Raw genomic sequence first — 22,318 nt, forward strand, 5'->3', positions numbered from 1 at the left:
TGTATTTGATCAATATTGGAACGCTATGCTCATTTTTACTTCAAAATTCTGTTTTTCATTCTGTTGTAGACGGAAAACTAATCACATCTCCTCGAAACAAATCTCCGATATAGCCACTATGTAATTATCTATTAGGTTTTGATTTTACATTGACCTACTTTTCGAAGAAATTTATGAATTTATTTACATTCACTTCAATTGCTCCTAGGTGGCTTCATTCTGTATACATTTGGAATGCCAAAACAAGGCAAAACAAACAGAAAAATACGGATGCTGACTATCTGAAACAAATACTGTAATTGCTAGATAAACTTGGCAGGTTTGGCAGCATCTATGGAAAGAAAACAGAGTTAACTTTTTGAGTCCAGTTACCCATCTTTAGAACAGTGGAGTTCCGAAGAAGCGTTATTGGACTAAAAGCTTTACTTTTGTTTTCTCTCTACAGATGTTGCCGAACCTGCTGATTTTCTCCAGCAATTTCTGTTTTTGCTCCAGTCAAATGCCTCCTGCGTTTGCACCATTCCACTGTAATGTTATTTGCCTCTTTAAAGCTATCATGCATCTTTTTACTCACTTCTATTTTATGCTGGTACCTGAATGACTAGTAAGTTAGTTTAAAATCCAGCCCCCACACCCGCCATTTAATGAGGACATGAATATCAGCATTGTTAAGGTCTGAGTCGAGCATCTTAAATAGATCTCCCTTGCTTCAAAATTGGTCTGTGTCTTAGGACCATTCCGCATCATGTGAGCAGGCAGGCACAAACCTATTCTGTTTGATTTTGTTTCAGCTCGCTTGGATATAGACCTGGGAGCCATCTGGCGACTTCAACTTCTGAACTTCTGTATTTTTTTTGAAGAAGAATCCTTCTTAGCTCCTGAAACGGCATCTTTACAACTTCAATCTTTTCATCACCGCATTACCCTTGGTCTCAGGTCGTCAGTTGTTTCGGAATATACTTCATCCTGTCAACCATGACCAGCTCACCACAGAGTCACATGTTTGAGAAAACCCCAATCTGTCCCTGGAAGATAATTTTCCTCTTGGCAACGTCTGGGGGAGATAGTAGTATCCTGGCAATGTCATAACTGGTCATGCGCAGGCCCGGGAAAGTAAAAAGCTTGTAAAAAGAAACACTCATTCATTCATAGATAGTAGGAACTGCAGATGCTGGAGAATCCGAGACAACAAGGTGCAGGGCTGGATGAACACAGCAGGCCTCTGCTCCTATGATGCTGCTTGGCTCACTCATTCATTCATGGCTTTTCTCTTCTCTCAGCTTGTTGCACAAGACACACATGATGCTGTTTGCCGCTTAACTGGTTTTTGAAGTCATGCCAGCACATTTACTTCACGGAGAAACAAGGACAGGCAATAAATGATGCATTTGTCAATGACAGCCCCATGTCTTGAAAGAATGATTTTAAAACGAACTGCATTGCTACACTTTATTCACCCCTCTGTGTCGTGAATGTGTTCCAAGCTGCATTCTCGGAGGATGCCCCAGCCCCATTGATATTCAGGCTGCAAGGGAGTCCAGCAAATCCTGTCCCTTTCTAACATCATGAAGGACCCTGCACTTAAGTTCCTCTGAAATCTCAAACGCAGAAGGCTTGAGGTTTAATTTGAGCAAGTGGAAACACTTGATAAACTTATTTGTTTTCTAAGTCACCAGAGTATCCTGGAGATTTTGCATCCCACAAAAGTTACAGGGAACAGATCTCTGCAGTCCACTTATTTTATGTAAAATTACCTTTTGAGATAATCAATTACTCTGATTATTTACATGTTTAACTTTTCTTGTTTTACTTTCTTTTCATCAAAGCTGCAGTTCTTAACCCAGCTGTGAGCTTGGAAACTCCCACTTGTCTATAAGTAGCGTTACCAACTTTTACTCGATCACTTGAACTGTTTGTCAAACTGTTGCCACCACCAACTGCTTATCTGAATATCTATAGCTGCAGCCTGATGCACAAACGAACACTGAGATCTTTCGGAAGCGATGCTTGCGGCATCAATACAAGCTCTAGTGAGCAGAAGCAGGCTGCAGAGCAGTGGGTTGATGTACAGCGCAAAATGTTATCTGATTTCCATCAGCTATTTCAATAACTGTACAATGTAAGAAAAATGAACTTATAATTTCCTCATCTTGTTTACATAAAAGTTTCCAAGGAGAAAGGGTCCTTAATTTATTAAAAGATCCAACTTACGAGGCTTATGTGGTTGGGGCTGTGCTTCTTAAAATTTAGAAACTCAGAATAAAGCAGTGCCAATTTATAACGAAGATGAGAAGGAATTTCTTCTCTCAGAGACTTGTCAGTCTTTGGAACTCATTGACACAGACAGCTGTTGGGCAGAGTCCTTGTGTATATTTAGGACTGTGACAGATAGATTCTTGATCAGTAGAAGAATCAATTGTTATGGAGAAAGGGCAGGAGGCACATCAGATCAGTCATGATCCTATTGAATGGCAGAGCAATCTTTAGAGGCCAAACAGCTCACTCCTGATCCTATTTCTTATGGTTGAGTCATAGAACCTCTGCAGTGTGGAAGCAGGCCATTCAACTCATCAGGTCCACACCAACTCTCCAAAGTGAATCCCACCCAGACCCTCTCCTCTACCTTATCCCCTTAACCAAACATTTCCCATGACTAACACAACTAGCCTGCACATCCCAGGGCACAATGGGCAATTTACCATGGCCAATCCTTTGCACTATAGGAGGACACTGGAGCACCCAGAGAAAACCCATGCAGACAGGGAAAGAATATGCAAATGCCACACAGACAGTCACCCGAGGCTAGAATCAAACCTGGATCCCTGGCAGAGTGAGGCAGCAGTGCTAACAACTGAGCCACTGTGCTGCCCATATCGCATCTTAATTTCAATTCCACATCCCTAAAGGGCATGACACCCTCAAGAATTCTCTGTGCCTGTATGTCAATATATAATAATCTTTGCAATAAGATACATGTCTGTTACAAAATGCATAGTTTCACTTTGGAGATGCAAAAGCATCTACGCCTTTTTAAAACTTAGAAGCCACAGGCTATTTCAAGTGCACATCTAGGTTCCACATGAATGTTCTCAAAATGCCAAGGCAAAGGTTTGACTGGTGGATTTATCATTGAATATCTTCATCCCTTTTCCAGGCAAACCATGTGACCTTAGCATTTAGCATTCTCTGAAAGATGATAAATCATCCTTCTGAAGTCACAGAGAATGGAGTCTCAACCCAGAAATTAGTCAAGTGTATGATCAAATAATCCCAAATTTCCTCAAGGGATACAGCTCCAAAATACTCAAGTTTCTTAATGTTATCCAGGAGAATGCAGCCTGTTTTAGTGACATCTCATCCACCATCTCCCTTCACTCATTCATCAGCATTCACTTCCAATACCACATACAAACACTGCAGCAGCATGTACCATCTACAAGATGCAAAGCAACAACACATGAAGACTCTTTTGACAGTATCATGGCTCCTCGAAAGACAAGGGTAGCAGATGCATGGGCACAGGGCTATTTGGAAGTTCCACTCCAAACCTCATCCCTTTCTGAACTGAAACTATATAATCTTTCCCAAACTAATACAGCATCAAAGTCCTGGAATTACATTCTGAAGATCAGTATTTGAGAACAGTATTCCACAGATCTTAGTGGTTCAAGAAAACAGTTCATCACTACCACCTCCAGAGCAATTAGTACATGTCAATAGATGCTGACATCTGACAAATGAACCATCAATTCTGAACTAAAAGTCCTGGAGAAACTCAGCAGGTCTGGCAGCAGCTGTGGACAGAGGAACAGAGGTAATGTTTCCAGTCCCATATAGTTGTTCTTTAGGATTCATACTGGACTCAAAATGTTAACTCTCTTTCTCTCTCCTCAAATGTTATCAGATCTATCAAGTTTCTCCAAAACTTTCTGTTTTTATTTCATATTTCTATCATCCACAGTATTTAGCCTTGTTTTTGAAAGAACAACCAGCATTGTCTCATTGATTTTCGAAGGCAAGGTGTTGATTGACTTAAATGATTGTGCTGTGAAAGAAATCACAATAATATCTTTTTCTACTTATTTTAGGCTTTCTGAAAATCCCCAGCCTATTCTTAAAATGTCATCACAGATATTAAAGAAATTTTATGGCCATTAGGAGGCAGTTTTCTCCGCCATGTCTTTGTCAACTGAAAACCAGTTATGTGCTTCATTCCACTTTCCAGCACTTGATACATATTGTGTGGGTTACCAGGCATCAAAACACATCCAAATGCTATTTTACTGCCTCCACTATACATTTGAGGCCTAATTATTGTCTGCATGAAAACAATTCGCTTCAAATTCCCCTCTAATATTTCTACCAATTATTTATATTCTCTCTCTTGCCAGTTGTTGCCATCTCAGCTAAATGAGATAGATTCCTCCTTTCTTTATCCTATCCACTTTATATATATATATATCACACATGATTGTATGTGTCTCAATGTGCTTTCCTTTAAGCCTCCTCTGTTTAAAAGAAAACAACTCCAACCTCTACAATTATTCCTCAAAATACAAATACTCCAGTTTGAGCAACAGTGTGGCACTGTGGCACAGTGTGGAATTATTTATTAGACTGAAATTTTAATATCCAACATTTTTGGAAACTTTTCTAAAATTTTGTAGTCAGAACAAGTGAAACAACTATCAAGAAGGCAATAAAAACACAAGGATGATGAAAGCGTAGGTATTCTGTTGATTATGGAGCACAATATATTTTTGCTGTTCTGAAGGCAGAATCAACTAAAATTAGCGCTGGGAAAACATGTCTCAAGCATTTAATTTCCAGTTCAAAACACGTTCAAACCGAAATATCCATGTGCTAATTTGGGAGAAATTCGCATTCCCCAACAGTAGCTGTGTTATTGCTTTTATGTTTATTATTACTTTTAAGGAGCAATTTAGCTTAATTTAGTTGAGAAATGCAAATATTCAGTTTCTACCTTTTGGACAGCCATTTACCTCAAATGACATTTTTAAAGACTGCATTCCGTGTTTTATTTTTAACTGTGGACTGAAATGAGAAACAGCTGATGAGCAAAACATTAACTAAACTTTTAAAAACCCTTGGCAAGCATCATAAACAACTATTTAAACAGGTTGGATTTGAAGATTGTGTGGCAGCTGATTTGGAGCCAGTGGCAGGAGTGTACAAATGCATTTTTGTTGGCAACACAAAGTGATTGGTCTATGGACTATTGATGAGCTGTCATATTACTGAGACCTTTTTTCCTGCAACAACTGTGTAATTGGCTCTCAGGTAATTGAACAGCTTGGAGCTGGAAAGAATTTACAGAAAGAGAGAGTGAGAAGTGTTCAGTTCTTCTCCAGCTCAGGAGCACTCTCTGTTATCTGCAGACAAAACTCGATGTAAAAGTGAAGAAAACTGATTTGCCTTTCCTAAAGCAATTGTTGTAAGCTGTGACTTTGAACTGAAATTCTGAGATCTTTTACAAGGTAACTGGCCACCTTATATATCATTAGCTGGTGGTAGAAACCAGAGGAAAAAAAAAATCAAAGCAACACACTGGGCCCCCAGAAGAATCATAAAGATCATCTCAACAACATACCTAGGAACTGTCTTTCCCCTCTGTTCATAACCCAGTTTTCCCTGTCTGTTTACCTGTGTGTGCATGTACGTGCATTTGTAGGGATATTAGAGCTTTAATTAGTATTATTGTATGCTGACAGTTTATAACTGATTGTGTATAACCAAAGTAAGGTCAACCTAGCTCCAGAGGTCAACACTCTCATTGGAAAGAAACACCCTGTGGCAATTTTCACCTGGGAGTCACTATGCTTCACCCAAGGAGCAAGGTTTACAAAGTTGGACTTTCATGGTAACGTCAGCCAATGCAGCAAATGAACACACACTGTTGACATTACTCTGCTTGGCAAACCAGCCATCCAGCCAACTCAGCTAACCAACCCCTGCAGCTACAGACTAGTTATTTATAATAATAATAGTGATTCTTGTTCAGAACAGAAACTGTGTCCATGCTTTCTATCAGTGTGGATCTGAAAGTGAAGTAAAATGGGAAACTTTGCATACTTAATAAAATATTCAACTTTTGTGATGACTTCATGAGTAGCGAGCTCTATTTCTGACAGTGACCCCAGTGAGTCACAACACATACAGCCATTAATTAAATTAGAACCAGGTAAGTTATAGATAGATAACTGTCAGAGAACAGATGGTAAAATATTGTAAAAATGCAATGCCAAAAAAAAAGGATATGCACACTTTTATCCACGTTTAATGATGGCACCAAGGTAATTGCCAAAATAATAATTGCAGGTTGGCACAGTCCTTGCAAATTGATTGTCAATAATAATTGAATTAATAGCACAATGCAAATGGAGCTCATTTAGCAGGAATGTGAAGTGATACAATTTGCATCTGAGTTTAACTGATCAAAGCATTTGCTAAACGGAAGGCTGGGTAAGTGATTCAAAAATCATCAAAAACTAATGAGCAGTTGCAAAAAGTTCTGAGAGTGATCTCGACGCTTAGCTGCAGGGTTCAGTTATATTCTGCTGCTTGTAGCATGTGAAATTGAAGTGACCATGCACTGTACTATATGCAGCAAGATTTGGATTCTTCACATCAACTTATATCTCTGGACAGGTTAAGTCCTTTTAAAGGGTTCAGCATTTCATTGCAAAAGGAAGTTGACCAGCAAGAATAGCATGGCCATGAATTTATTTTTTAAAAAAGCATGTTTTTAAATGTAAGTATATTTATTCTTCCAAAACTGAGACACATATTAGCATTGTCCACCTGCAATTATATGTCACCATTAAGATATGTTTTATATTCACAAATTACAGGAGTTTCATCATTGGGCTTAATTATAAATTTTATTGAATGCAATTTCAACTGATTTCCATAATTTTCCATGGTGGGATTTAAACCCAGGTCCCCAGAACTCTACCTGAGTTGCTGGCTTAATAGGCTAGCATCAATTGTGTGTGATTAGCCTCTGACAGAACCAAGACTTTTAGTTTTAGCTTTCTGCGATTGCTGGAGTCTTGAAGTTGGATATGGAAACTCTTTTTCCTCTCTCTGTGACAGCTAAAAGTTGGGTTTCTCTTCCAGCTGCTAGATTTACATGTGAGATATTCTATTTTATGGAATTTGCCTTTGCCAAGTATATGTTTATGGGATGTTTCCATATTGGAACAGTTAATTGGGAGTTGTTAGTTTGTATATTATTCTCTTATCACAAAAGTTAAAGATGTGGTCAGACTAGCTTTCTGGACTTAACAATAACTGATTTTTTTTTTCAAATAAATAGATTCTCACTGCAGAAAAACAATTATGAATTGTCAACATGTAATTCTACTCCTGAAACTCAAACCTCCTGATAAACCCGCTGCTACACACAGCCAGACAGATACAACAAAGAAGATGTGTGTTATTATCGGTTTGCTGAGATGACTCTATTGTCTTGCCAGGACTTGCTGCTCCTCGTCCTGCTTTTGCTAAGTACTGTCATTGCATGCGGGAAGCTCAAGTGACTGGCTCACAACTTATGAAGTTTCTGACATTACTTGTAGAAACTGGTGAGGGAAAATAACTTGGCTTTCTTCAGATTTTCGACGTTTTTCACTGCAAGAGAAAAGGACACCACTTTCCCTTTTGTTCATTTTTTGTGGGATGCGAATCTCTGGCAGGCCTAGTATTTGTTCTGTATCTCTAAGTTGACTAATGTCAATCAAGTTATGAGGACCCTTGTGCTTGTGGGTAGGAGGATTTCCTTCCTATGGCAGGTATGTCAATAACTAATGTGATGAAGCATTTCTAATGTGTATTATACAAAATTAATTCTACAGCTTGGATTTTGAACTCATTGTATGTGTGCGTTGGTCTGTGTGCAATTATGCATTCAATTATTAAACAGTCAGTTTTTTTTTTCTGGAGCCATGGTTGTTTTAAAACAGCATGTGGGTGAGTGAGTGATAGAGAAGGAGAGAGAAAGAGAGAGTCCAGAGAGTGAGAGTGGGAATTTGTTTGCATTGTGAGAGGTTTATGATGGTCCGTTATAAGGCTTAACCATTCATTTGGTCAGAATGTATCCATCAACCAGCTCAGTGTAAAGCAGACTATCTGTGATCTGCTCATATCAGATCAATAATGATACAAATTAAGATGTACTTGATTGATTGGGAAATGTCTTGGGGAATCCTGCAATTGTGAAGTCTCTATAAGGATGTACTTTTTTTTTCCCTTGCTGAAGCACTAACTGAAACAATTGGACAATATGACTCAATCAAAACATCTACCAGATCCTTATGGATTATTTTCCCCACAGTGACGCTTTGGTTATCAGATGACAATAGTACTTCATTACAGTTTTATTTTTTTCATGCATAAACATTAACAACAATATTATCAGTTCATCAGATAATGATATTATCCATAATATAAATTGGACTACACAACTGATCCTGTTTTTATGTGTCATGTTTGTGATTATTTGATGTTTCAAATTAAAATTGAGTTATTTATTTTCTATTCAAGCCCTGTACCAAGATAGAGCAGAAAGGACGAATGCAAAGTTCCTTCTTTTGCTGTTTTGGGACTCTCCTACATTATACTTACATTGCTTTTGGTAATGTTTGACGTCAGGCAGTTGTGGTTCTCAATTACTACCAATTATTAGACAATATTCAGTTATAATTTGCTTACAAATCTATCTCTGAGCCAGAAGGCCTCAGTTCAAGTCCCACATGTTCCAGAAGTGTGTCATGACATATCTAAATCTGTAGATTGAAAAGTATGGACAAATTAACATGGGTTCCAAATTTTGAACAAATATCACTTATTTAATTTCCATGCAATACATGTGGCAACATTGAAATGCAAACCCAATAAAGCACTTACAACTGAAATAATGTTGCTGGACTGATTGAGTAATTGAAACACATATATTTGTAATTCTGTAATGGATCTTTATGAATGCAAATGCTGTCTACAAAAGGTAGATTTTAAAGGTAGATTTATACCTTTCTGTTCCTGTTGAATCTCTGCATGCAAACCATTGCCATTGATACAACTATAACAATGATAAAATGTAGCTTCATTTGTCATAATTTTATTGATTATTAAAATCAGTAACCTTCGTTCATTTACTGAACAAACTCTCTTTGCCACATATTTAATTTGTGATCTCATGCTTGTTTGATGGAACTGCATTTCTACAACTAACATTTTAATTACATTTATCATCCATTCAATGTCATTCCATAATAATCACTATATTTCATCTTCAAAATTTGCAATTGTAAATGTTGTTGTCAATATTGAGACTGATATTTTACTCACTAAAGGTTGCTTTGCTGGAAAATGTCATAAAATGAATAAAACTATCAGATGTATTAGATGCATATTTCTTTCAGAAATGAATAAGTATTAAGAATACATCCTTTAACAAATAGAGTTCAAGTTTGTTGACAATTTTAAAAGCTGACAATTCACATCTTTGCAAGAAAAGTTTGAAAGACTACTCTACAGCCTAGAACTGAATTGTATTTATTATGCTCAGTATAAACGATCACATTTCATTCACTACTTCATTCATTTAGCTTTTTACAACAGGCTGCATATGTCATTACAATAACAATTACATATTTATTTCAATCATGAAACGTAATTAAACAATGTGAGATATATTGTCACAAGTTTTTTTTCTCTCTGGAACACAAGTGGTGAACGTCATCACAATTACTTCTCAAATTATTGAACGTCCTCATATTCTCTTCCAAATTCAGCATCGAATGAAGTAAATGAATCTGAAAAAGGAAAAAATGGGCTGGTGAAATGAACTTACATGACTCAAGTTAAGCTCCAAAATAATCAGCATTTTATGAATTCAATGTATTGCCAACTGGTTTATTATCAATTAATATTACTCAGTGTATTCATTCAGCTATCACTGACTCTCGAAAGGATTCTAACTATTTTAATTGTGAGTCCTAATTACTATGTATTTTGATTCCTCTGAAACCCATTTAACATTTCAAAATAAAAAAAAAGTTTTATATTTTGAAATGGGAATAGCTTAAAGGAAAATGCATGGCATAAGGACTTGTCAGTTGATTTGAAAATAACGCTAAATTTTGATTTCTGATTGCTGAGGACATTAACGATTTGTGTCTTTTCCATTGGTGACATTTTGAGCAGTTTTAATATGTATCATATAAAGGCGTAGAATTTGTTTATGGAGCCAATCTTTATATTTCTTCTGTCTCTTCTTTCACATTAACGAATGACTCCAAACTAAAAAAAAGATATCTATTGTTAATATGGCAACCTGACTATGAGGCGATTTTTAAAAATCTTGTCTTGCTCTCTGTTGCAAGGTTGTGACAGAATGTTGTAAGAGAGAGCCGCAAACTGGCTTACTTTGCATACGTATATCATCATCTTGATGTAACTCGCTGTCTGTATAATATTCCAGCTTGTTCAGTGAGCTGTTAGAGTGCAAATCTATAAATGGAAAATATTGGAATCTTAAAATTCAAATTGCATGAAAAAATAAAGGTATCATGCGCATATTTGTTTAAGGTAATTACCTGGGCTTGCACCAACGTTGTGAATCTCAATCTCTTCATAAACAGGGCCAGAAAAGCTACCGGGAGAATATTGTGTCCGTCTGTTGTCTGTGGAATCAAGAATGCCAGATTTTACAGGGACAAATGTCAAGGGTTATATCAGTCTCTAATGCCCGCTTCCCCCTTCCATCCTTCTTTATTGATTCCTGGAAACAATCAGTTATTGTGCTCTTATGCAACCTTTTAAATTACATTCACTGAACCCGGAAGGATGCTATGCCTTCAAGAAACTTATGCACCCGTATGTCAATATGCATTGGTTTTGGCAATCACAGGTAGCTGTTAATGAAAGTCATTGACATATTGTAGACATTATTGTGTCTAAACCTTATTAAAACCACAGCTTGCTGCAGCTGTAGACCGAGGCTTCGGAACGAATTCTCTTAAAATGACAATGCAAGGCTCTGAATTGTGAATATGATATTAAATGACGTCAAACATTTTCAATACAAATCATTAAACAGTAACGTTTCTTTTGCTGTATGCGTGAAAAATATCGATCCTTTCAGATTGCAGATAATCAGGGTTCAGTCTAATATCGCGTCAGGAGTGTGACAGAATAATCTCGACTTGCTTGAAAGGACACAGATCCAAAAATACTCAAGACGAATGTTGTTGGTAATACACACAGATAAGAATGTCTCAACTTCACATTGAGGACACACACCATTGCATTATCTGGCATGACTACCATGGTAAATGGAACTTGCAACTGAAGACATGAAATGCATGAGGCACTCCAGGCCACTAGCAACAACATACTGCACTTCAATATAATCTGCAAACTCATTGCCCAGTATATCCAACATTACTGTAAAGGCAACTGGTCAACCCTGGTTTAATGAAGCATACAAGATGGCATGCCAACAGCAACACCATGAATTGTCGACCTGCTGAAGCTACAAAACAAGATAATTGTTCTCAGAAAGCAAAAGTAGCAAGGGATGAAAAGGCCCACGCAATTCCAAGCTATCAGCACTGATCCAAGCTGATCTAAGTACTGCCACATTCAGTGGTGATTAATCATCGATGATTAAAAAAAAAAAACCACTGGAGAAGAAGGGTCCACAAATATTCCCATGTTCAATCATGGGAGACCACGGAACATCAGTATAAAAGATAACGTTGAACCATTTGCAACAATATTCACTCAAAAGCCCTGAGTGAATGATCCAGCTTGGCATCCTGCAGTGCTCCTCACAATTACAGATGCGAATCTTCAACCAATTTGATTCACTTCACGTGATATTAAAAGGAAGCTGGAAGGATTGGACACTGTAAAGCCTAAGAGCCTTGAGAAAATGCCAGAAATAGTCCTGAAGTTACATGCTCCAGAACTTGCCACACTGCTAGTCAAGATATTCCAGTACAGTTACAACACTGGAAAGTGGAAAATTGCCCAAGGTTGTCTTGTGCAAAAAAAAAGGACAACTTTATCCAACCTGACCAATTACCACTACATCAGTCTTTTCTTGATCATCAGGAAAGTGATGGAGGAAGTCATCAACAGTGCGATCAAGCAGCACTTTCTTAGCAATAACCTACTCACTGACACAGAGTTTGGGTACCGCCAGGTTTAGATCCTGACCTCATTACAGGCTTTGTTCAAACATCAAGCTCATATTTGACTGAATGTGGCATGAAAGAGCCTGAGCAAAACAAGATTCAATGGGAATCCAGAGGGAAAATGTCCATTCGTTAGATCATATCTTGTTAAGTCATAGGAAGATAGTTGTTGTTGCTTGAGGTCAGTTATCTCAGCAGGAATTTCTCAGGGTGTTGTCCTTGGACCAACAATTTTCATCTGCTTCATCAATGACTTACCCTCAGAAAATCATCACACGCAGATCCACCAGCATGTCCAATCTATCCCAGTAACCCCACATTCACCATATCTAATCCACCTAGCCTCCACATCCCTGGACACGATAGGGCAATTTAGCAAGGTCAATCCACCTAACCTACACATCTTGGGACAGTGGGAGGAAAGCAGAGCACCCGGATGAAACCCACACAGACTCAGAGAGAACATGGAAATTCCACACAAACAGTCAACCCAGGCGACAATCAAACCTAGGTTCCTGGTGCTACAAGTCAGCAATGCTAATCACTGTGCCCCTGTGATACCCTGGCGCTGAGGTACATCACATGGATGACAGCAGTTCAATAAAGCAGCTCAGCATGGCCATTTAAAGTTAACTAAGGATTTTCAATGGATTTTGGTCCAGGTAGTGTCACTCAGACCCTATGATGAATTTTAAAAAAGATAATCAACTTTATCCAAGACCATGAAGTCATTTTGCTTAGCATACCATCTGCCACCTTTAACATCTGCTCTCCTCACCACCAATGAAGAGTTTCAACAGTGTGTATCCCATCAACACCATTGCTCCTTCAACACCACCTTGTAAACACTTGACTTCTATCACCTGAAATGACATGGGCAGTAGATACATGGGAGCACCATCACCTGCAAGCTGCTCTTCAAGTCATACATCATTGACACACCTCTTGGACCAATATCCATTCTCCACTGTCACTAATTCAAAATATTAGAACTCCATTCCTGGTTACACTGTGGTTGCCTTGACAGCCCATAAACTGCAACAATTCAAATTGGCAGTTCACCATCACTACCCTCTAGGCTTCCAGTGATGGGTAATAAATGATGTCCTAGCCAGTGATGTACACATGCTATGAATGATTTTTCATTTTGAAAACTCCTAATTTATATTTGGAAATGAGGACTTGATTAATTTGACTGATTAACCCTTAGAGTGGTTTTGAGTATTACTATTTACTCACAATTTTATTTATCTGGGTATTCCATGGATTCTCAGCTCATTCAGACATCAGACTGATCAAAATTCATAAAATTATAGATGCCATAAAGCAAAGCAAGAGGTTGTTTGCTTCATCAAGTCTACGTGGACCTAAAATCAGGTCTTGGTTTATATGGTGTTGGTTACCACAGTTTATGTATATATTCATTTATAAGTTTTTACACTTATATACTCTTGCTGAATGTCGCTATCACATTTTCAAACCCAGATGAATCTCAAAATGAGAGCAGTTTTTACAAAATTCCTGATAATCCTCTATCAACTATTTCAGTTCTATGTCATCTCATGACTGAATTCTAAGTCAAGTGAGATAGATTCCGCCACCCACTCTACCCATCCCTCTCTTATAATTTAATCTGCCTTAAGCCTCCACTGTTGAATGAAATAATTCCCTACATAATCAAGCACTACCCTTTAGAATACAGTGTGCAATTCTGGTCTCCATTCTGTAGGAAGAGTGTTGTGAACCCTGACAGGGCTCAGAAAAGATTGACAAGGATGTTGCCATGGTTGGAGGATTTGAGCTTTCGGGAGAGGCCGAATAGGCTGAGGCTGTTTTCTCTGGAGCGTCAGAAGCTGAGGGGTAACCTTACAGAGGTTTATAAAATCATGAGGGGCATGGATAGGGTGAACAGCCAATGGATTTCCCCTGGGGTAGGGACATCCAAAACTAGATGGCATGGGTTTAAGGTGGGAGGAGAAAGTTTGAAAAGGAACCTAAGGGGCAACTTTTTTACTTAGAGGGTGGTGCATGTATGCAATGAACAGCGAGAGGAATTGGTGGATGCTGGTACAATAACAGCATTTAAAATGCATCCGGATAGGTACATGAATAAGAAGAGTTTGAAGGAATATGGGCTAAATGCTCGCAAATGGGACCAGATTATTTTCGGATATTTGGTCGGGATGGACAAGTTGGACTGAAGGGTCCATTTCCAAGTTGTAAAACTCTGTAAAGCTTTGACTCTACCCAATCTTTCATCAGAATAAAAAATTCTTGATAGTGCAGAATTTAAACATTTCTAATAGGAAACTAGAAATTGATGTTGTTTGTCTTGCACTCATATGAACTAGGATGCAAGAAACATAATGTTTGTAAAACAAAGGTTTCATGGTGACAACTAATATCTGCTGTATCCTGTAAACAATTCACTGATCAATCAGAATCTAGCTGACTGGTCTGAGGATTAAAACGGACAGTTGACTGCCCCATCTACATGCCAATAATGCTCTAACCAATCAGTACCCTCGTCGCATGCTGTATAAAATGCAGTCTCATTTTATTCAAGTCTGTTTCTTGTGCCCTTGTCTGATAAGTGCAAGACAAAGCAGCTTCAACCTCTGGTCTCCTTTCAGCAATGTTTAACTAAAATTTTCCAATTGTTAAAATCCTCATATATTGTGTCTATAATGAACACATAATTATATCCTTTCTGCAATCTGTAAGAATTATAGAATGATAACATTAGCAGGAACCAACCAGAATATTTATGGGGCAAGGCTTTTAATATTGAACAAACCAACCTTTCTGGTAGCTTCTTTGTAATTCTGCAGCCAAAGCAAGTGACACAGCAATCAAAAGGATAACAAAAATACAAGGGATGAAGAAAATAGGGGGTCTCTGCTGGTTGAAGGATGCTGTGGATTTTTGATGGCCTGTAATCAAACACATTGAATAATACAAACAAAATTGGCATCATGCATCTCATGTATTAGGGATACAACTAACAGCTTGAACTGAAATATTTGCCAAAGTGGACAAGAAACACATTATCTGGCAGGAAATCTGTTATTGTATTCACTGTTACAATTACTTATAAGTAATCATTTAGTTTAGATTCAGGAGGTTTCACAATCTGAATCTTTCACTTTCCAATGTTTTGTACTGTAATTGATCATTACCTGGTGTTAGCCATCAATTGCACTACGTAGAAATGTTTGGAAATACCATGAACTGTACCATGGATGGGGAAATAATGTACAAATAGAACTTCAGTAATATGAAGAAAGAGACATATATTAAATTTGATGGTGACCTCTAGAGAGTTGGTAAAGTTAATGTTGCAGAAAATAGCGAAATCTGCAAGTGATAAATTAACTGAATGATGGCAAATAGAACTCAGTATGGGTATGTGTTCAGTGATACACTTTGGACCTAAGATTAATAGATTAGCGTTATCTTCTAAATGAAGCTAAATGTGAGGTACTGCATTTTGAAAAGACAAATCAGGGCAGGACCTACACGCTTAATGGTAAGGGGAGTGACTGAACAAAGAGACCTTGGAATGCAGGTTCATAGCTCCTTAAAATTGGAGCCCCAGGTAGACAGGTTATTGAAGAAGACATTTGGTCAGCGCTTTGGTTATAGTAGTTGGAAGGTCATGTTGCGGCTTTACAGGACATTGGTTACACCACTTTTGGAATACCGCATACAATTCCCATCTTCCAGCTATATGAAGGACATTGTGAAACTTGAAAGGGTTCAGAAAAGATTTACAAATATGATGCCACAGTTGTAGGGTTTAAGCTACAGGGAGGGGTTGAATAGACTGGGGCTATATTCCCTGTACTTTCAGAGGCTGAGGGGTGATCTTGTAGAGGTTTATAAAATCATGAGGGGCATGGCTGGCGAAATAGACAAGATCTTTTCCCCCATGTGGGGGAGTCAAAAACTAGGGGACATACGTTTAAGGTGAGAGGGAAAAGATTTAAAACGAATCTAAGGGGCAACTTTTTCACTTAGAGGGTGATGCATGTATGGAATGAGCTGCCAGTAGAAGTTGTGGAGACTGGCACAATTGCAACATTTAAAAGGCACCTGGATAGGTATATGAATAGGAAGGGTTTAGAAGGATATGGGACAAATACTGACAAATGGGACTAGATTTACTTAGGATATCTGGTCGGAATAGACGAGTTTGACCGAAGAGTCTGTTTCTGTGCTATACATCTTCATGACTCTAAGCAATGATGGTATATGTAAAAGGACTATAATTGGTGTTACACACAATGTCAGAATGGAGAATTCTTGAGGATCTAATACAACTTTAGGTTACAGAGATAGGGAAAATGACAGCACAGAGTGTTTTGAATGCAAGGATGAGTGCAGTAAAATCAAGATTCAATTTAAAATGGCATACCGGAACATATCAATTTGACATCTTCTTTATGTTCACAGTCACGATCACCCATTATTGATAATTGGCAGTCCCACAGGAATAATTCACTCCCCTTACATTTAACTTCATCAATCCAAATTGTGCCATTTCCTCCTTCCAATAGCACCTCTTCCAGAGCTAACATTGGGTGGCCACAATTTAATTGCCTACAGACGACAGCAGCATCCTGTTTATCCCAGGAATCATCACAAATTGTTCCCCATGTACCATTGAAGAGTATTTCAACTCTTCCGGAGCAATTATTAAATCCTGCAGCCAGCCGCAATTCTGCAGAAACAAAATTATATGTGAGAATTTGATGTGTTTTAACTTGTAATTGAATACAATTATTTTGTTTGCCATGTTCAGAATCAAAAAAAAATGACACAGTGTGTATCATCAACAAAATGCCATGCAGTAATTCAGCAAACCTCTTTCAACTGCTCTTTCTTTATATGTAACCTCTGACTCAAAGGTAGACAAGGTCAAAATATGCATGGGAGTACCGGCAACTGCAATGCCACTCGAAGCGTCACCTCATCTAGAAATTCAACGTGATCATGTTGCCTTTCCTGTTGCTCAGGCAAAGTCATCCATCTCCCCTATGTAGCAACACTGTGAGTACGGATCATGAAGTCAGATCACCACCCCATTCTCATGTGGAATTAGGGACATATAATAAATGCTGGATTAGCCAGTGACAGCCAGGACTTGTGAACGAATAACAAAAAATCTCACAGGTCTGCAATAAATTGATGCAATCCAAAAAATAAATTGCCCCAATTTGTACAGTGGAAGATAATTGTTCACTCTTGTTTTTACAAATTTTGAAAGAGAGAGAAAGCTTAGAACATGGAAATGGAGCCACATTCATTAAAATTAAGCCTGCTGAGTGTCATTGAAAACCTGACATACAGTTATGGAGAACTTTGACAAATTCCAAATGCCAGGTTTCCACAGTCCCTATGAGGGACAATGTTTTCATTCCAGTGTGGAAAACTGAATAGCTGTAGTCTGACAGCTGATGCTGTGTGGCTTTGTTCAGACTCTCTTCACCAATATTTTGTCCCAGAATTAATCTTTCAACTCTTACCATTGACGAGCAATACCAAATTGTCAGGTGTTTAATGGCTACTGCCAATATAACCTATCCTGTTAGGGGTGAAACCAGCTGGCATGTAGACAGTTGCACACTACACTTGACTCTGGAAAGTGCACTCGCTCGTGTACATTAAATACTTTGTATTAGTGATGCGAAGTAATTGGTATTAGTGGTGTAAAGGTTGAAGTGATGGACAGATGTAAAGAATCAGTTTGGTATTGATTTATGAAATTCCACTAAGGAACAAAAAAGGAAACCTACTGTATGACATTTGTTTGTTTCCATATCAATAATTACCAAAATTTTCTGAAACTGGTTCAGTTTTCCTGTTCTTCGTGTCTCCCTCATTGCGTGTTTTCCTTGGACCGAGTTCTAAAAAAGAACTATTTTGTTACTTCAGCAAAAACTTGTGTTTATACAGCACACTAAATGTCCCAAGCCACTTCATTGGACCATAATAAAATAAAATATAACACGAAGGCTCAAAGGGCATATTGGGTTAGAAAAGAAAAGTCATGGTCAATTATGGCCAGATTTTAAAGAGGATTTTAAGAGAGGAATGTATGTATAGAAGCAGGGAGGTGTAGTGAAGTAATTATGAAGCTGAAGACCTAAGCAACTGAAGATAACACCATGAATTGTGCAGTAACTATAATTGGAAATGCCCAAGACACCAGGCTTGGAAGATGGCAGGTATTTTGGAGAGTTTTGGGGCTGCAGGAGTTTAAAGTAATAGGGAGTTGTTAAGCCATGGAAGGAACTATTAACTGGGACGAAAATTTCAAAAGAACTTGCTGCTTGACAAGGAAACCATGCAGGTGTGAGTGCAAAGGCATTATCTGGACACTGACAATAAACATGTGAATAGCCTCAAATTTAAGAGTGAAAGAAATATTAAAACATTAGTGAAATATTTCAAGAGAAATAGATTCCATTTGTAGTTCTCACCTGAACAGATGACTCCAACATCCTCCTTGTGGTCACAGTTATGTTGGCCCCATGGTGAAGATGGACATTGCCAGAGGAGTGTATCATGCAAACGACAGTTCACATCATCGAGCCAGATCTGTCCAGAACCGCTTCCAAATGTATTAGCACTTTCCACAGACTGGGCAGATCCACAGCTGAGCTGTTGACAAACAACGTCTGCTGCTGCCTTTCCAAAGGAATCAGCACAAACCGTCCCCCAGGTCCTATTATAATAAACTTCGACTCTGCCCTGACAGGGGTTCGCTCCATCCTGCAGCCTAACAGCTCTGTGGTCTATAGAACAAAGAGTGAACTTTAATCTGGAGCATGAACTGAAATTACTGGTGAAACTCAGCAGGTCCGGCTTCGTCGGAAGAAGCCAGAGCTATCATTTCAAGTCCGGTAACTTCATCAGAACTGAATAACAGTTCAGAAAAAAACCTGATATTTATGCTGAAGAAGTGATTGGGAGGGGAATGTGGGAAGGAGAGATGATCAGATAGATAGAGGTGGAGTCCAGAGAGAGAGGTATGAAATGGATAGGTAAACATGGGGATTATGGATAGCAAGCCAGGACAGAAGATAAACTGAACAAGTGGTATTGAAAGCTGGGGCTATCAGGGAATGATGTTGAAGTCCTGGTGAAGGGTCCTGAACTGAAACATCAACTCTCCTGATCGTTTAATGCTGCCTGACCTGCTAGGGTCCTCCAGCTCCACACTGTATTCATTCTGACTCCAGCATCTGCAGTTCTAGCTATCTCCTCATAGCAAAGAATGGATAATCTGTGCTGAAAGCAAGCTATGCAATGTGATAATCAGCCAAAGAGTGGGTGAAAATGCGTTGGCTGAGCAAAAAGCAACCCATGTCGTAACAGAATTAGGTGCGGGGATGAGTAAAAAAGATAGAAGGATGGAATCAAGCTGTAAAGTTGTGACAACAAAGCCAGAAATTGCTAGAAAAGCTTAGCAGGTATGGCAGCATCTGTGAAGAGAAATCAGAATTAATATTTCGAGTCCAAAGACCCTTCCTCAGAAAGGACTGGAAACATTCACTCTGATTTCTCTTCCCAGATGCTGCCAAACCTGCTGAGCTTTTCCAGCAATTTCTGTTTTTGTTTCTGATGTACCGCACCCACCATTCTTTTAGTTTTGTAAAGTTATTGAACTTGATGTTGAGCCTGAGGCTTACTGGAACACTGCTGAATGCTTCTGACTGAAATGGTGGCTTGGGAACATGGTGGTGTGTTAAAGTGGCAGGTAATTGGAAGCTCTGGATCATTTATATGGACAGAACGCAGGTGTTCTGTGAAGTGGTCACCCAGTTTGCATTTCATTCTCCCCAGTGTAGAGGAAACCATGTTGTAAACAACGACTGCAGTAGACTAGATTGAATGAAGTACAAGTAAATCACTGCTTAACGTGGTAGGTATGTTTGGGGCCTTGGATGGTGAGGCGGGAAGAGATAAACGAGCAAGTGTTACACCATCTGTGAATGCATAGGAAGGTGCCACGGGAACATGAGGTGATGCTGAGAATTAAGAAGGAGTTGACCAGTGTGTCCCAGAAGGAATATTCCATGCGCGTTGCTGACAAAGATGGGGAGGGATATATGTTTGGGCATCCTGTTGGAGGTCATGGAAATGGCAATTTACAAACCTTTGAAAGCAGAGGCTGTTGGGGTTGTAAGTGAGGACCAGGGGAATCCTATCGTATTTGTGGGCAGGAAGAGAAGCTGTGAGGCCAGAAATTCAGGAGATAGAATAAACATATCTAAGGACTCTGTTGGCCATAGTAGCATGGAATCTTTGATGTAGTTGAAAATGAGCATTTCTGAGCGCCCCTCCCCCGCCCCGTGGAATGTGGCATCATCACAACAGATTTTATGGAGATGGGAAAATGGGCGAATGCGATGGAGTTCTTACAGGAAGCAAGGTTTGAGGATGCATTGTCCAGGTAACTATGGGAATTAGTTGGTTTGTAATGGATAGTGGAAGCCAGCTTCTACCCAAATGGAAACAGGGTTGTCAAGAAAGGGAAGGGAGATGTCAGAGCTGAAACAGGTGAAGTTGACAGCAGAGCGAAAATTGGAAACAAAATTGATCATTTTTTCCAGTTCAGAATGAATGAGAGAAGCAGCATCGATGATGTCATCGATTTTTCAGAGAAAGAGTTGTGAGGGGCCCAAGTAAGCCTTGAACAAGGAATGTTGCAAGTACCCTAAAGAGAGACAGATATAACTGGGACCTATGTTGGTACCCAAAGCCACACTTTTGTTCTGAAGAAAGTAATAGGAGTTAAAGGAGACATTGTTCAATGTGAGGATGAGTTCAGCAAAGTGAACAAGGGTGGTGGTGGAGGCTCAGCATCATGTCTAGCCCGAAATCCATTGAGGTAGGAGCACAGAGGAATGACACTAAGACCTTTGGTGAGGACAGAATGTTCCAAATCGAACTTTAACCTTCTGTTCAGTTCATGAGCTGTTCATCTCAATTGTGCAATTGAAACATCAAGCTTTCTGTTCTGTTTTTTTTCAGTGAGATCAAAGAACCATTCCTACAGGACAATAACTTTAAAAATACATAGGAATAACAATCCATGCAGAAGTTTGTTCAAAGAATTCTGTTTGTTAGGACTGGAAAGAGTGAATATCTGAAAGGACATGATACCTGAGCAAATAACTCCAGCATCTTCTTTATGATTGCAGTCGCTCTCGCTCCACTGCCCTACCAAGCATTCCCACAGGACAGAATCTTTCATGTTGCAGTTCACATTGTCTAACCAAATAGGCCCCACTCCTGGACCAAACCAACTGGAAACCGTTGCATTTAAAGCCTGCCCACATTTCAGCTGGTTACAGACAACTTGGGCGTCTGCTAAATCCCAAGAATCATCACATACAGTTCCCCAGCTTCCATTGTAGTAAAGTTCCACTCTTCCAGCACAGCGACTTCCACCATCCACCAATCTTATCTGAAAATGATCTGCAGGACAGAAATAATTGTATCAAACATTTTCTTATCCAGGTTACAGTTCCGGTCCTGCATGCAACAGCTTTGTTGCAAATTTATATCCCATTTCTCACTGTTTATATGCAATGATCATTTTCTTCCATTTTGCTGAATGTGCTGAGCCTTTTTGTTTCCATTGTCAATTCAGAGTGTTAATCAGTAAAAGATTCAAGGGTTATGAGTAAAACGCAGGAAAGTGAAGTTGCGAATTCTCAACCACGATCTTATTCAACAGTGCATTCCATGGGCTAGGTGGCCTACATCTGCTCCTTTGTCTTGCTGCCTTAGGTCCAAACCAAATTCAAAATGAAAATGAGCTGCTGAGAATGATCAGCTGCAGCCCCTCACAACACAGATACTACGATGCTACAAATAATCATGGATACAAAAGGAAAATGCAAAATGACTAATTCAATGATTTTAACATGTAGAGCTCAGCTCCATCTGAATCTGCTTGAAAAATGATGTCTCCAAGTTTTAAAATCCAGTCTCTACATAAGGGTGTGATAGTTAGGGTCAGAATTTTTTTTTGTCGATCTCTATCTTAAAGGTAATGCTACAGCTGATTGGCTGGTTAG

At 38.9% G+C, this 22,318-nt stretch overlaps 1 protein-coding gene across 2 annotated transcripts in view; it reads right to left on the minus strand.

Annotated features, from left to right (window-relative positions):
- Positions 1-9,193: 9,193 nt before the first annotated feature.
- The window catches only part of LOC109924030 (scavenger receptor cysteine-rich type 1 protein M130-like), a 43,521-nt gene continuing 30,396 nt past the window's right edge, over positions 9,194-22,318 (minus strand). Inside the window, exons 7-14 of one of the 2 annotated variants that reach the window (XM_048604382.1) lie at positions 21,399-21,713; positions 18,710-19,024; positions 18,059-18,133; positions 16,738-16,947; positions 15,026-15,157; positions 10,620-10,706; positions 10,450-10,533; positions 9,194-9,836 (exon numbers count right to left, since the gene is read on the minus strand). In XM_048604382.1, coding sequence (XP_048460339.1) covers positions 9,781-9,836; positions 10,450-10,533; positions 10,620-10,706; positions 15,026-15,157; positions 16,738-16,947; positions 18,059-18,133; positions 18,710-19,024; positions 21,399-21,713 — 1,274 coding nt within the window. In that variant the 3' untranslated portion in view covers positions 9,194-9,780. Of the gene's footprint in view, positions 9,837-10,449; positions 10,534-10,619; positions 10,707-15,025; positions 15,158-16,641; positions 16,948-18,058; positions 18,134-18,709; positions 19,025-21,398; positions 21,714-22,318 lie in introns of both variants that reach the window. The other variant, XM_020524051.2, reaches the window with a different exon arrangement.

The sequence above is a fragment of the Rhincodon typus genome, chromosome 13, assembly GCF_021869965.1.
Source record: "Rhincodon typus isolate 14 chromosome 13, sRhiTyp1.1, whole genome shotgun sequence".
In the NCBI taxonomy this organism is placed as follows: Eukaryota; Metazoa; Chordata; class Chondrichthyes; order Orectolobiformes; family Rhincodontidae; genus Rhincodon; species Rhincodon typus.